Source organism: Rhinatrema bivittatum, chromosome 1, assembly GCF_901001135.1.
Source record: "Rhinatrema bivittatum chromosome 1, aRhiBiv1.1, whole genome shotgun sequence".
NCBI classification, from domain to species: Eukaryota; Metazoa; Chordata; class Amphibia; order Gymnophiona; family Rhinatrematidae; genus Rhinatrema; species Rhinatrema bivittatum.
This window is the reverse complement of record NC_042615.1, coordinates 362,785,489-362,802,010: the sequence shown is the minus strand read 5'-3', so window position 1 is coordinate 362,802,010 and position 16,522 is coordinate 362,785,489. Positions and strand designations below refer to the sequence as shown.

The 16,522-nt window shown below is 44.6% G+C and overlaps 1 protein-coding gene across 1 annotated transcript in view; it reads right to left on the bottom strand.

Annotated features, from left to right (window-relative positions):
- Positions 1-3,286: 3,286 nt before the first annotated feature.
- Positions 3,287-16,522, bottom strand: part of GNRHR (gonadotropin releasing hormone receptor) — a 32,520-nt gene continuing 19,284 nt past the window's right edge. Inside the window, exons 2-3 of the mRNA XM_029585262.1 lie at positions 15,143-15,362; positions 3,287-3,588 (exon numbers count right to left, since the gene is read on the bottom strand). Coding sequence (XP_029441122.1) covers positions 3,344-3,588; positions 15,143-15,362 — 465 coding nt within the window. The 3' untranslated portion in view covers positions 3,287-3,343. The remainder of the gene's footprint in view (positions 3,589-15,142; positions 15,363-16,522) is intronic.

Here is a 16,522-nt window from a genome sequence, read left to right as displayed (position 1 = left end):
ACCAATGGCATCGGTAGCTCATGTGACATAGTAAGGGCAATTGGCACCATTTTGATTACTGGCAGCCAACGGCCCGAGTGCAGGAGATCACTCCTGGACCCCCACTGGACCACCAGGGCCTTTTGGCAAGTCTTGGGGGACCCTCCTGATCCCCACAAGACTTGCCAAAAGTCCAGCGGGGGTCCAGGAGCGACCTCCTGCACTCCAGCCATCGGCTGCCAGTATTCAAAATGGCGCCGATAGCCTTTGCCCTCACTATGTCACAGGGGCCGACTGTCGGCACCATTTTGAATACTGGCAGCCGATAGCCTTTGCTGTGACATAGTGAGGGCAAAGGCAATCAGCGCCATTTTGAATACTGGCAGCCAACGGCCGGAGTGCAGGAGGTCGCTCCCGGACCCCCGCTGGACTTTTGGCAAGTCTTGTGGGGGTCAGGAGGGTCCTCCAAGACTTGCCAAAAGTCCCCGGTGGTCCAGCAGGGGTCCGGGAGTGATCTCCTGCACTCGGGCCGTCGGCTGCCAGTAATCAAAATGGCGCCGATAGCCTTTGCACTTACTATGTCACAGGGGCAACCGGTGCCATTGGTCAGCCTCTGTCACATGTTAGGAGCACAAGATGGCGCCAATGGCCATATGACAGAGGCTGACCAATGGCACCGGTAGCCCCTGTGACATAGTAGGTCAAAGGATATTGGTGCCATTTTGAAACCGGCAGCCGAGGGTGTGAGTGCAGAGGATGGCTCACGGACCCCCCCGCTGGACCACCAAGGAGTTTTGGTAAGTCTTGGGGGGGGTCAGGAGGGTGGGGGGTTGTAGTTAATTTAATTTTAGCGGGGAAATGAATAGGAATTAACGTATAAACATATCGGGGGTCCCCTTGCCGAATGCAACGTATCTGCCCCCCAACAAATATGAATCCCGAATGCAACGTATGGCATCCCTCTGTACATCCCTAGTGACGACATATCTAAACTCCCTGTGCTTGCGAATTGTCGAGATCCTCAGATCCTGGTAGATTTCCACCTTATGGCCCTTCTACATCACAGGGCCCAATCTGTGAGCTGCCTTGATAATCTCCTCTTTCTGTGAGAAACTGTGGTAGCAGGCGATTATGTCTCACGGGCGGTTATTGCGAGCAGCTCCCAGAGCCCTATGCACCCTTTCCAGCTTTACCACCGGTGCCTCAGAAGGCCCTGCGTCTAAGCCCAGCACTTGCGCACTAATGCAGGCTACTACTTGCCTGCAGACACAAATTCAGGATCTTCTGGGATGCCTCTAAATCTTAGGTTCACCCTTCACAACCTGTTTTCCAGGTCTTCAAGGCAATTAAGTAATTCAGTATTTGTCTGCAAAGGTTTATAAGGTGGGAGAGATTAAAACTCGCCAGCTCCGAGGTCTGGTCTTCCAGGCTGACCTCTGCTAATTCATTTTATTTATTTATTTATTTATTTATTAAATTTACACTATTTCTTTTCCCCCCCATATGGACTTTGTCATGCTAAGCGGATTACAGCAGAAACATAAAACAGTATAAACATAAAACAACTCACAGACAAGTTCATATTAAAAATGATACGTCAACAGTTAACGGGCTAGTCCACCATATGTTGAAATGCTTAAGGCGGTTTTCAATGCCTTCTGGAATAGTTTCTAATTGGTCAAACACTGAACATCTTCTGTCAAACTATTCCACTGCATAGCCCCAGCAACGGATAATCCCTGACGCCTTGTGTACTGGAGATATGCATCTCTTACCCATCACACTTTGAGATAATAGCTGCCAGCAGAGTGAAAAAGTTCATTCTGGAAAATGATTACACAGAAATGTTGGGGCATTGCTTTTTAACGATCTATTTTAATGGCCAATGAAGGTGGTAGAGCAATGGGGTAACAAGCTCACGCTATGAGTTCTTCAAAACCAGCCGAGACTCTGAGTTTTGCAACAATTGCAGCTCTCAAAACTGTGTCTATGGAACACCCACGTAAAGAGAATTACCATAATCTGATGTAGTTAGGATAAATTCTTGTACAAGTGTCCAAAAATGTGATTGCTCTAATATCGATCATAGGTGGCGAAGTTGCTTCAATTTAAAATAAACTTTTGACAGAACTGATTTAACTTTTTTTTTTATAGGTTAATAAGTTATCAAGATAAAATCCTAAATTTCAGATCTGTTACCTAAATTCCCCATTCACCCCATTTATCAAAATACATAGGAGGTCCTCTGGCTTCTTATTCCCCTTTTGTGAACATTCACAACTACTCTGGACTGGATGAAAGTCCAGTCACACCTTCTAGAAATGTCTTTTCTATCTCTTTTCGGCCTGGGGTTCAGAATATGAGGTTGTATGTATTGCATGGTGGCTATGCTTCCCTATCTTCTGTACATACTGCCTATATCTGAGGTGCTGGGCCAGAATTGTGAAGGCTTGTACCAAACCTCAGTATAGAAAAACTCACAAATAAATAAATAAATAAATTGAAGGGGGATCTGCTGATTGATTGCTGTTAATGTAATACTGTCCTGATACATTTCTCTATTAGCCCTGAAAAAAGTCTCCTAATATAAGGAAAATAATAAAAAGAAAAAACCCTCATATAAGTGCCAATTAGAGCCCAAGTTCTTTCTTTAGTTTAAGGCCTGATTATTTTGAACTCACATCCTATCTGAAGGATTCTGGAACTTAAAATGTGGTTTTTCCTAAAGTAGGACTACAATCTTCATACTGCATCCATGGGATTTAGAAGGCCAGAACTAGCCCTCTATCAAAATTTACAATCGGGGAAGACCCCTCCCCCCCCCCCCCAAAAAATGAGAAAATCATAACAAATAATCCTATGCTGAGCACAGAAAGTCACTTTAGGCCACACAGCAAAAGGCAGGAAAATACCTTTTAAAACCGTAGTTTTTGAATAATTAAAAATGAAGGGAGGGAGCATAGATACTAAGACTGGGGGACTGTTTTCACCTGAGAGCCAGTTCTCCCCACCTCCATTTCTTCTTCTCTCCTTCTTAATCCAAGATCCTGCTGTATGCACCAGGGTAGACTCATATACCTCAGAGCACTGAGGCCCAAGCACGGAGCAGGTGAAGAAGCAGCTTCCTGCTGCTAGGCCACAGACTTTATCCTAGTCCTGTTAACAGTGCTATTAAATAGGTTTAAAGCATGCTTTATTTATTTTGTACTGTCAGAGAGTAGGGGTAAAACAAATAATTAAAGCCTCATTTTTACTGAAACTAGAGTGAATTGTTTAAACATTAGTGCAGACAGAATGAAAAAGACTCTTTAATGCAATCTGCTGCAACCTTAATAAATGAGTAACTATTGGTTAGCAAAAAGACTCACATAGAGAAGTAACCATATATCAGCGGATCAATACAAGGATTTAATAAACCAAAGAGAAAAAAGAAGTGATTTGCAGGTTCAGATACCCTGTCCACCAACTCTGGATCAAACCAGTACCAAATACCTAGGACATAGTAAGGAGCCCAGCAAACCATAAACAATGTGGCAAAAGCCACGGTCATCTTGAGGGTCTTCAGACGGGCTTGTGGAATATTGTTCTTTGATTGTTTTAGTGCTGGCTCTGTAACATACAGAAATAAAAATTCACATTTAACAGTATTTCTTAATTGTGTGGCACCATCAATATACACAGTGCTGTATAAGATGATTCTTATAGGTAAAATGTCCTTGACTCAAAATAGTTTGCTAGATTCAGGAGATAAAGGACCTGATTCACTAAGATGACTTGCTAATTGTCACACTGTGAGTGTCCGATAGGACAATCATCTCAGGATATCCTAGTATATTACTACTAATATTTGTCATTTCTAAAGTGCTACTTGACATATACAGCGCTGTACAGATACACATAAAAGATAGTTCCTGCTCCATGGAACTTACAATCTAGTCGAGACAAACATGCAGGTAACCCCTCTCCACTCTCAAGGAAGGAAGCTACCTTCCTTGACCTGAAAAGCATTGGATTCACTTGCACAGGAAGGGGTTAGGTTCTGGAGTTCTGTGGAATGGGGGCAGGAACAATGAGAGGATATTACGGAAAAAAAAAAAAAACATGCCAAGAGTGTGCTCTAAAGAAGAGAAAAGTTTATTTAAAGGAAAATAGTAAAGTATCAGCAGGAACAAAAAATAAATTCCAGATAAAATACATAGCCTGAAAACAGCACACAGATCTTCAAATTTCTCCAAAAAGTACAATATGTTTGCAAGAACATTTCTTATATAGCTTAACTCCTCTGGTACACTCAGGCCAGGATTTGTCACTAGGCACACTAGGCCTGTGCCTAGAGTGGCAGTTATTTAGGGGGTGGCAGGCAGAGAAAAACAAATCTTGCCTCCAATAGCAAAAAAACACTCTGCCTCCACTCAGCATGTTTCCCACTGTGTCTTCTCCCAGCCCGTTTCAGCAGCAGCCGCTGTATCAGTGGCGTAGCCACGGGTGGGCCATGGACCATCCACTTTGGGCTCAGGTCTACCCAACCAGGGCTGTCTGACACTGGAAGAGGGCCGGAACAGGAATACCATTGTGAGAGCCCATCTCTGCAACAGTGAAGAGGATGGCTGGAGCTGCAATGCCATCATAGGATCCTATCCCTGCAACGGTGAACGAGAGGGCCAGAGCAGCAAGGTCGTCATGGGATCCCATCCCTGCAGCAGCGGAAGTAGGAGTTTGGCTGTGCCTAATGTAAAGGAGGGGGGGGGGGGGGGGGGGAGAATGAGAGCCTGAATGTGTATGTGAGTGAGAATGGGAGCCTAGGTGTACGTGTGGGTGGGTGAGAATGGGGTCGGGATGTGTGTATGTGGGGGAGAATGGGATCTTGGTCGTGGGTGGGGGAGAATGGGAGCCTGGGCGTGTGTGTATGTGAGTGAGAATGGGAGCCTGGGTTTGTGTTGGTGAGACTGGGAGCCTGGGTGTGCATCAGTGTGGGTATAAGAATAGGAATCTGTGTGTGTGAAAATGGGAGCCGGGGGGGGGGGGGGGGAAGAGTGAGAGCTTATATTTATGGTAGAGAGTGAGAGTTTGTGTGTGTGTATGTATGGTAGAGCATGTGAGAGTGAGAGCTTGTGTGTGTATGTATAGTAGCACATATGAGAGTGATAGCTTGTGTGTGTGTGTATGGTGGAGCATATTGGAGTGAGCTTGTGTGTGTGTGTGTATGTAGAAAATGTGAGAGTGAGAGCTTGTGTATATGGGGAAGAGTGAGAATGACAGCTTGTCTTTGTGGCAGAGCTTGTGAGAGTGAGAGCTTGTATGTGTGTGTGTGTGTGTGTCTGTGTGTGTGTGTATGCAGAGAATGTGAGAGTGAGAGCTTTTGTGTGTGGGGGAGAGTAAATGAGAGTGAGAGCTTGATTGTGTGAGAGTCTGTGAGAGAAAGCATGAGTCTATGTATGTGTGTGTGTTTGTGTGAGGGAGAAAGGGAAGAAGACAGTAGGAGAAGAAACAGAACAAGAAGAGAGAGCCTAAAAAGGATTTAGGAAATGACCGACAAGGGAAAAGTAGGAAAAAAGAGACTGGGACCAACTGATTAGAAAAATACAAAGATCAGACAACAAAGGTAAAAAAATAAATAAAAAAATGTTGAGATTTTAGCAATTGGAATATGCCATCTTTGGGAATGTGCATTTCTTATATTTTTGTATTATGCTCTTTCTTCAGTATTCTACTGTTCAGAGTCTAGTTTCTCAGGCTTTCCATTTTGGTTTTGTCTGCATGTTTCTGTTTCTAATTTGTAATCCTTATTTCTATATTAGGTAAGAGTCGGTTTCTATTTTGCCTGTGTGTGATTGAAGTCCAGTATTTCTGCTAGCATGTAGTTTCTCTGTAGTAGTCCAGCTTTTTCTGTTACTCCTGTAGGTGATGTTCTAGGGCCTGGTATAGTATTTGAATTGCTGCTTTTTCATAACATTACTGTTAATTGAGTCCTTAGAGTCAGTTCTATTGTTGCGCTCCTCCCGCAGCTGGAGCCATGGGAGGCGCTTACCTGCGCGGCCCAGAGGCCACAGAAGCAGGGGCCTTGTCTGCTGACTTCCCTGACGCCGTGTGTTCCCACGGCCCGGCCGCCATCTTGCCGGCGTGGATGGAGCCGTGCCGGGATCCCTCAACGTGGCAGGAAGCCGCCAACACTCCTTACTCCCTCCGGGGGGAGGGGCCCTCATCCCCATTCCTTCCTGTGGCAGGGAAGCTGCTCCTTGACCTGCCTTCGTAGCTTGGACACCGCCACTCTCTCATTGGACCTGCTCTGAGGCCTGCTATGGCTCCTCCTCACGCTGTCCTGCATTGCCGCTGACCAAGGTCCTGGACTTCCTCTTCCTGCTCCTCCTAGGGGGCAGGCCTGTGGCTCTCTTCCTCTTTTAAAGTTACAGTGCAGATGTGACCCTCTTGGACTCCTCCCTGGGCGTAGTCTCTTCAAGCCCTACAAAAGGGCCTCTTCACCACTTCAAGCTTGCCTTCGCATGGAGCTAGTCCTCCAGGAGCATGTTCTCTCCAGGACTTCCTGTCTTCCGCTCCAGCTTGGCATCTCCTTGATGTTCCATTCCAAGTTCCCATTCCGTGATGTTCCAAGTTCCAGTTCCGTGATGTTCCAAGTTCCTTGATGTTCCAAGTTCCTGTTTCAAGTTCCGTGATGTTCTAAGCTCCGTGATGTTCCAAGTTCCTGATGTCTCATGTGGCTCCACTGTCCCATCCCTGCATGGTCCGTGACCAGCCCAGTGGGGTTGTGTAGGGCGCGCAGTGGCCGAGTGGTCTGTGACCATCCCTGCTGGGGTGTTTAGGGCACTTGGTGGGATTCCTGTGGTTGTTGTCGAGGAACCTCCATGTCTCTGATCTCCTCAACAGTGCAAGACTCCAAGACCTTGTTTTAATCCTGAAACTGAATCTGAACCTGAACTTGAACCTGAATCCCTTCTTGGTTTGGAGCTCCTTGCACTTGTTCATCCTTTAATGTCTGAGTCTTCCTAGCGTCCTTCCAAGTCCTCGTCTGAGACCTCGTCTCATCGGATCTTCAATTACAGTCCTCGTCTCGTCTGATCTTCAAGTCAAGTCCTCGTCTCGTCTCCTGTGTACTTCCCAGACTTGGACTTGTCTCACCGCAGGGGCACACACCACTTGTCCTGCGCTGGGAAGCGCCCCCTAGTGCTCCCTTCCAATGCAGCACAACAGCTATGGCTGTATGGTATGGCAAGGTTCTAGATGTCTCTTTTTTTGTAGGAGTTTATGTTACTTCACAAAATGTTAAGCAGCGGATGGATTTTTTTTTTGAGATTACACCAGAATTTAAATATTTTTTTTCTTGTTGGTTGTAATATGAATTGTCCTAGCTCTGCTCTACACCTGTTCTGATGATTAATGCTGTTTTATTGTAGTTATGATGATTTTTGGCTTTCTGCAAAGAGGATTCATGAAAGAATACTATGATTTTTGTTTTATTACATGATTGACTGGATCTGTTTGTTTGTTTTCTTTGCTTTTTACATGATATACTTGTGCATTTATAAACTGCAATAAATATAAAATAAATTAATACAGAATAATAAGGAATTTTTAATGTTGGTAAGTGCTTGAAATAATTAAGATAAAATATTATAAAGTTTCATGCATGATGCATAATGGCTATTGCAAACTACTTAGAAAGCCATTGTAAGGTGCAGTATATGGCATTATTTATCAATAAGTATAAAACTAGTAGGTCTCAGACCTGTATGCCTACAGCACACCCATGCTAACCTTGTGCCCACCCAAAAAATCAGTTCTGGCTATGCCACTGGGTTAAAGTGAGTCAGGTGTGAGGGGAAGGGAATGGAGTGAATGAAAAGAGGGATATGAGAGGGAGGGGAGTGGAGGTAAAAGAAGGGGGTGGGTGACAGAGTGATGGATATCTAAAGGAAGGAAAGGCAGTGTAAATGACAGGAAGGAAGGGGAGTGAATGAGGGAAAGGAATGGAAGTGAGTGAGAGGAAAGGGGAAGTGGAGGAGAGATGGGAGTATAAAAGAGTATGTGATAAGGACTCTTACATGTTTGTGTGAGAGTGAGCTTGTGTGCGAGTCAATGAGAGTGTGTGTGTGTCAACGTATGGGAGTCAGTGAACCTTCCTCTTCTTGTGGGAACTCGCATTCAGCTTGCATGCACACCAGTTGCAGTCGGGGGGGGAGGGGGGTAAAGAGAGGTAACCCGTGCAGACTGTAGGAAATGTTGAGGTTTGAGTGCCCCTACAAGGGGTAGAAATCCCTTGTGTGTCGGGGAAGACTACAGTGATAGGGGTATACTACCGTCCACCTGGTCAAGATGGTGAGACTGACAGTGAAATGCTAAGAGAAATTAGGGAAGCTAACCAAATTGGTAGTGCGGTAATAATGGGAGACTTCAATTACCCAAGAGAAACCGAAGCAAAGACCTTGCACATCTGCAAGTAACAAAGTACACTGGTGCAGGATAAATTATATCACCACCAAATATTCCAAAAGAACTTTTATTACAATTCAAAGCAGAATCAGGTGAGTAAATGTTGAAACGGCAACTCCATAAATTAAATAGCACATAGTTTAGAGCGATCCCCCGACACGGACCGTGTTTCGCTAGGCTGCATCAGGAGGGACCAGCCTATACATTTAAGTCTCCATTGTACATTTGAGAAGACTTAAATGTATAGGCTGGTCCCTCCCGATGCAGCCTAGCGAAACACGGTCCGTGTCGGGGGATCGCTCTAAACTATGTGCTATTTAATTTATGGAGTTGCCGTTTCAACATTTACTCACCTGATTCTGCTTTGAATTGTAATAAAAGTTCTTTTGGAATATTTGGTGGTGATATAATTTATTCTGCACCAGACTTCAATTACCCCAATATTGACTGGGTAAATGTATCATCGGGACACGCTACAGAGATAAAGTTCTTAGATGGAATAAATGATAGCTTTATGGAGCAATTGGTTCAGGAACCGAAGAGAGAGGGAGCAATTTTAGATCTAATTCTCAGTGGAGCACAAGATTTGGTGAGAGAGGTAACGGTGGTGGGGCCGCTTGGCAATAGTGATCATAATATGATCAAATTTGAATTAACGACTGGCAGGGGGACAGTAAGCAAATCCACGGCTCTCGTGCTAAACTTTCAAAAGGGAAACTATGATAAAATAGAAAAAAACTGAAAGGAGCAGCTACAAAAATAAAAAGTGTGCAAGAGGCATGGTCATTGTTAAAAAATACCATCCTAGAAGCACAATCCAGATGTATTCCACACATTAAGAAAGGTGGAAAGCAGGCAAAACGATTACCGGCATGGTTAAAAGGGGAGGTGAAAGAAGCTATTTTAGCCAAAAGATCTTCATTCAAAAATTGGAAGAAGGATCCAACAGAGGAAAATAGGAAAAAATGCATAAACGTTGGCAAGTTAAATGTAAGACATTGATAAGACAGGCTAAGAGAGAATTTGAAAAGAAGCTGGCCATAGAGGCAAAAACTCACAGTAAAAACTTTTTAAAATATATCCGAAGCAGAAAGCCTGTGAGGGAGTCAGTTGGACCGTTAGATGATCGAGGGGTTAAAGGGGCAATTAGAGAAGATAAGGCCATCGCGGAAAGATTAAATGATTTCTTTTCTTCGGTGTTTACTGAAGAGGATGTTGGGGAGGTACCCATACTGGAGAAGGTTTTCATGGGTAATGATTCAGATGGACTGAACCAAATCACGGTGAACCTAGAAGATGTGGTAGGCCTGATTGACAAACTGAAGAGTAGTAAATCACCTGGACCGGATGGTATACACCCCAGAGTTCTGAAGGAACTAAAAAATGAAATTTCAGACCTATTAGTAAAAATTTGTAACCTATCATTAAAAGTATTGTTGTATGAGGAATGGTTATGTTTCTGTTTTTTCATTGTCTGTCCACTGCATACAGAGTCAGGCTTCTTGCAGTTTCCAGTTCAGTTTTTATCTGCATGTTTCTATTTATACATTTTGGTGTCTTTATTCTGTTTTTGGTGAGGGTCTGTTTATGTTCTGCATGTGTGACCACAGTGAGGTATGCTGTTAGCGAGTAGTTTTTGTATAGGGGGTCTATAGCAGCTTGGCTTATTTTGTTTTCCTAATAGGATGTGCTAAATTTGATTTGGTGTGCCACAAGGTTTGAGCAAACTTGAAAGAGTGCCATGAAATAAAAAAGGTTGAGACATACCATTATTTTATTTCTGTTTTGAGTTGGTCAGTGTTAATTTCATTGGTAATGTCCTACCTGGAGGGGGGGGGGAGGGGTGCCTGCCTAGGGGTGACAAAAACCTACATCCATCCCTGGGTACGCTAATCCTTCTCCCACTGGCTTTTTTTATTTGTTAACCCAGAAGAAAAAATGAATCTCTTGAAGTTTCTCAAAGTACTCACACAGATGACAGGCTAACACAAGGATATCTCCCCAAGTGTCTTTGGAGGGCAGAGGTTCCTGGTACGACCATTGCTTCTTCATAGAAGTATTCTTTAACTTCCATTGATTCCAAAACTGGAAACCCAGGCCAGGCTACAGCATTTTGCTGTTCCTCCTGTCTCCCGACACAGCTCAACACACAGATCCCAGCACTTCTCTTCCAGCTTCAAAGATCTCCTCATAACTCCACCCAGTGACTCTTGGAAGCAAATTTTACACCCCTTCCTGTCCCATCCCCTTTGGGGGATGAATCATCACTAAATGCCACACCCCCTGAACAGTCCGGTTGCTGGAAAACTCCCTCTGTGAAAGAACAAAACACTCTAGTGGCCTAAAAGGAACTGCTTACATGACAAACAAAAGTCTATGGGAAGTGCATTTATTGTCTGGTAGCACTTTAGAAATTATAAATAGTAGAGGTAGTGAGAGTAGAGAAGTGCTTAGGATTTAATAGCAAAAGTACAAGGGATTCAGCTTGAAAGAAGCAAGGGAATGTTTGTGAAAACTCTGGGGAAACCTCACATAGTGCCACTAGAGGCTACAAACTGATATAAACAGCTCTGGAAGCGCTAGGGCTTTTTAATCATTGAAATCCCAGAGTGGATGATTCTTGCAAAGCTATCATATGCATAGGTATAGAGATCCCACTTAGGACCTTATATTTTCTATGTTACCAAGTCCTGTAGAGTTACAGTCAGACCATGTCGGGTTTTTTCATAGAAAAACTTATGCGATCTGCATGTAGTCCGACATTGCAATGTTTCGGGAGATCCTTCTTCAGGGAAACAAAAACTGCTAGATGCCAGCAGATACGACTGGTGTATGTCTTGATTTAATGCAGGACGGTCAATGAATCGGCGTGGCCAAGACTTAAGACATGGTGCGTGGTGAAAACCTGCTGCATCCGATGCGTTTGTTATTCTGTGAAAAAAAAACCCGGCATGTTCTGACTGTAACTCTACAGGACTGGTAACATAGATGTCCTCATCCTCTGACCACTGTCTGCCCTGTCGCAGTTGCTGCTTCGTGCAGCAGGTCCGAAAGGGCTTGGAGTAGTCGGAGGATCACTCATGAGACCAACATTGCGTTGTGTGGGTCTATTTCTGCTGCGTACAGGTGTGGCTGTGGTTGAGGTCATCATTTCCATCTTCAGCACATGCTGGGGTACCTCTCACCTGCCTCGGTGCTTGCCGGAGCTCTTCTGTGGCTGTATCGGGGCCCAGGGGCACACGAAAACACCAGAGATGGAACCGCTGCCCGCGATTCCACATCAGTAAGTAGACACGGTCGCAGCTGCTGCGACCGACGTCATAACAGTACCCCCCTTCTTAAGCCCCTCCCGGAGGTTTGGGTTTGCGAGGATGCGTGGCATGTAACTGCCAGATGAGGTCTTTGTCCAGGATATTGGCGGCAGGTTCCCAAATGTTCTCCTCGGGCCCAAAGCCCTCCCATGTCAAAAGATATTCCCACTTTCTACCACGTTTTCTAACGTCCAGGACATCTCGGACTTGATATGTGATATCCGCTTCTGAGGACAGTGGTTGAGGCTCTGGTGGTTTTTTAGAGTATCCGGAGAGCTCCAAAGGTTTTAGTAGAGAAACGTGGAAGGCGTTGTGAATCTTAAGCAAGGAAGGCAGCTGGAGTTTGTAAGTAACTGGACCCAGATGGCGGAGCACAGGAAAGGGGCCAATATACCTGAAAGCAAAGTGAACTGAAGGCAGTTTGAGTCGGATAAACCTGGTGCTGAGCGACACTTTATCACCAAGTTTGAACGTGAGTGCTTCGTGATGATGAGCATCGAAGAACCTCTTCGATCTCTGGGCAGCCTGCTTGAGCAGCTGTTGGGTTTTGTGCCACAACTGATGCAATTCTTGAGCAGTTGATTGTGCTGCTAGTGAGGCCATGGTCAGAGGAAGTGGTAAACGGTGGCAAACACTGGCGTCCATAGACCACCTGGAAAGGAGACGAGCCAGTGGAGGCAGACTGATGACAGTTTAGAGCAAATTCTACCCATGGAAGGAGGTCGGCCCAATCATCCTGTCGTAAGCTCACGGAGGCCTGCAGGAATTACTTTAAAGTTCTATTAGTCCTCTCAGTTTGCCCATTGGCTTGGGGATGGAAAGCCGAGGTGAAATCTAATGAGAGCAGGGAAGCGCAGATAATCTTTGATGTAGAATGTAGGCACTGCCCCAAGGAGCGGGGAAGCGAGGAAATAGGTCTCCCAAGTGGTGAGAGCATTCCCAGGGGCAACCCCGAGGAGCGAGGAGGCCGGTGAGTAGGACTCCTGGAAGGCGCAGGGCTAGCCTAAGGAGCGGGTACCTGAGCCAGGGTCCAGAGTCCAAGAAGGATCCAAGACAGTAACCACAGGTCCGAGGAGACAGGAGCTAGTAGAGTAGCGATGGAACTCGTTGCCAAGTCTGCTAGTAGGGGGCAAAGGCAGTGCTTAAGAACCCTGACCCAGTAATGTCATCAGTCAGGGACGCCCCTGAGGTTCCCGCCGTAGCAACTTCAGAAAGGCCCGGTGGCGCATGTGCGCGCCTAGGAAGGTCGTGGGTGGCGGCGGTGTCTCGGCCGCCATGAGGAACCAGGAGGTACGTGGCGGTGGAGGCTAGCCCCCGCTGCAAGCACACCCGGAGAAGGAAGCAGAGCAGTACAAGATGTAAGTAGACACGATCGCAGCCATCTGCGACCGACGGTCATAATAGAACGGAGTTCATAAGGAAGGGGTGTAGGAATAGAGAAGAGGAGATAGGGAATGAGGAGCTTCAGAATGAATGCTTTTATAGGTGAATAAAAAAAGCTTGAACATTATTGGACAGGGAGCCAATGTAGGAACTGGAGAAGAGGAGTTACATGGTCATAGCAACGCTGAAAGAAGATAAGACATGCAGCTTGTATTTTCAATAATGGAATGGAGAAAGATTAAGAGCAAACTGCAGAAGTCTAAGTGGGAGGCAATAAGAGAATGGATGAGCATTTTGGTAGCAAGCTTGAAAAGGAAGGGACAGATTTTAGCAGTGTTACAAAGGAAGAACTGATACACATTAACAGTATTTTGGATATTCATAGTGAAGGAGAGAGAGGCATATACAATGATCGGTTACGGCGCAAGGGAACCAGGAGAATAAGAATACCATCCACAGAGACAGAAAAGAGGAAAGAAGAGAAGCAGGTCTGGGGTGAAAGATGAGAAGCTCAATCTTGGCCATGTTGAGGTCCATTGTCCAGCTAAGCTTGAATTTAACATTGATGGCAGAGGTTAGCAAAGGAAGAGTTATTAGGGGCCTCAGGCATGACTACATTGAAATGGAAATGTCAGGAATGTGTAGAGAAATTCCCATGTGGTCTTCTGAAGCTGCAAAATCACTGCAGAATTTGCAAACTAGCTTCAGATCAATTGAAACAATAAAATGTATCAGTCACCACTGAGTAGTTTCAGATACATTTCTGGGAAAGCTGAGTGAGGACTGAACTGTACTGAGGGTTATCTTAAAAGAGTGGAGGATGTAGGGAGGTGAGAACAGACAGCTTCCTTCCTCCATTTATCCTTCCTTATATATTATACTGCTGAAAGAATTCAGGGGTCAGATCAGTTGGCAGAGAAAGGCAGAATCAGGTCAACTTGCTATGTAAGATAGTCAGCTGGTACAACAGAGACTCCATTTGTGTACTGAATATTATAGCACTGCAGTTTCTCAGCAGCTTCTATTTACATTTCTTTTAGATTCTTGCTAGATAGTGCTCTACTGCCTATTTTCTTTTAAGTAAAGCAAGCAACAACTTTTTCAGTGATTGAATAAAATCATATCAAATACTTTCTTTTTGGCAAAAACAGCAAGTTATATATATGATGAAAGCTGTGATGCAAACACGAAATTCAGTCCTACAGTCACAGGTCTTGCCTACTTTTGCCAATACATAACTGGGTCAGGATCAGTGTGGGATCAGCTAGAAAAACATGAGGCATCTTGGAGCTTTTAGGTACTGACCAGCACAACAAGACAACAACCAATGAGAAAATAATATTGCATACCCGCAGGCTTACATCCTAGTCTTAAAAATGCTATAAAATAAAATCTTTTCTATGAATTCTGGGATACACAATATATGGGCTGCATGCATAGTCCACATACCACTGCTGCTGGGCATCAAGTCACCTTTTACCCAATAGCTTGCATTAACAATGTCTCAGGTGTCCACATGGCAGATGATAAGCACCCTGAGAAATAAAAAATAGGTACTACTAAAATCATCCTTTCTTTAATCCCTCTATAGGGTACATTTCCTCTGCAATTTTGATGTGCAAGTAAAGAATGACCCTAAATATGCTATACATCACATTGGGGTCCAGAGGGAGTTTGATGTCATTAACTATGCTCCATTCCTGTCAAAATGGCAACTTTCAGGGAAGATGTGTGAATAAATTCAGGTTGTGTGAAGGCTGGTCAAGTATGTACCATTATAGTTCAGGGAAGTTCTGACATGCTTCCCTGTGTAACCATGCAGGATGTAAGCCTTTATTGGGGAGGGGTTTCAGGCACAAAAAAATCAAGCAATATCAGACACTTAGGGCCAGATGCACTAAAGAGTTTCCCAGTTTTTTTTATGGTTTTTTTTTTTTACCTACAGAAAAACTGCTTTGTACATCTAGCACTAGGGTACAAAATCTCTTCTCAAAGCACTAAAGGCAGATTTGGGGAGCACGTACTGTGGCGATCTTGGTGTAGAGCCTGTGTCATGGTGAGGAGGATTTTAAAGTTGCACACCAGCATGATGAGCAGCGGGATGATGAAGAGGCAGAGGAAGGTGAAGAGGTTGTACAAAGTCTGTTGCCACTCTTCTGGGAAGCTGCCGTGTGTGGCGCATTGAGAGAAAGTAGACACTTTGCCAGAGCTGTCAGCTACATAATACATTTTGAAGATAAACAACTGGGTAGGGGGAATAATAAAAAAAAAAAAAAGGCAATTTTAAAGCATGCACATCACACATAAATTAGGGATTACACTAGGTGATAACATTCATCTCACCTGACATCTGCTGAGCCAAGAAAGCAAATTCAAACATCGGCATTATGACAAAGCAATAAATAGTAACAATACGCCAGCATACTGAATATTGCCGTATTTCTACAGTATAGTAGTGAATATCAAATAAATATGTTGAAAAACATTTGTCCAGCTTTGACATAAAATTTCAGTGATATTTACAAAAAAAAGAAGCATATGTGATTTTCAGTGCAATTTAGTAACTTTCCTGATAAATATTTATTCAGGGCATGATTCACCCAAATTACTTTTGGTTTCTTCAGGGTTAATATTGGGTAAAAAGCTGACTAGCAGCTGTCATGGCAGCAAGCATTTGGCAGGAAAGAAAGACTGAACAACTTGAATAAACATATTTGGACTGTGTGCGAAATGATCCAGTATAAATTCTCCACTCTGCCTACACACCTGCTATAATTCAGCCATATGTGCTCCTTAGTCACTTCCTGGATTCCTGTATATATTTAGTACAGCTTGAGGCAGTTAAGGTAGGATTACCTCTAGGCTGGAGTATTGCCTCCCAAGTATGCAAAGCTAGGAAGTTCCATTTTGACACCATAAGTATCTTTTTTACCTTCGTGAAAAATATAGAGGGCAATTTTCAAAAACCATTTACTCAGGCAAATGGCTTTTAATATATTGCCCACTGACCCTGAGAGTAAAAGTACGTGCATTGTAGTACAACACGCTCACTTTTACCTGCATTGTGTGGAGGCGGTCCTGAGGATGGGGTTAGGGTTGGGGATGCAAACAATGTATATAGAGCCGGATTTTATAAATTAGCGCGAGCGCGTACTTTTGTTCGCGCACGAGGCACGAACAAGAGTACGCGGGATTTTAATAGATACGCGCGTAGCCGCGCATATCCATTAAAATCCGGGGTTGGCGCGCGCAAGGCTGCCCAAAATCGGCAGCCTGTGCGCGCCGAGCCACGCAGCCTGCCTCCGTTCCCTCCGAGGCCGCTCCGAAATCGGAGCGGCCTCGGAGGGAACTTTCCTTCCACCCCCCCGCACCTTCCCTTCCCTTCCCCTACTAACCCACCCCCC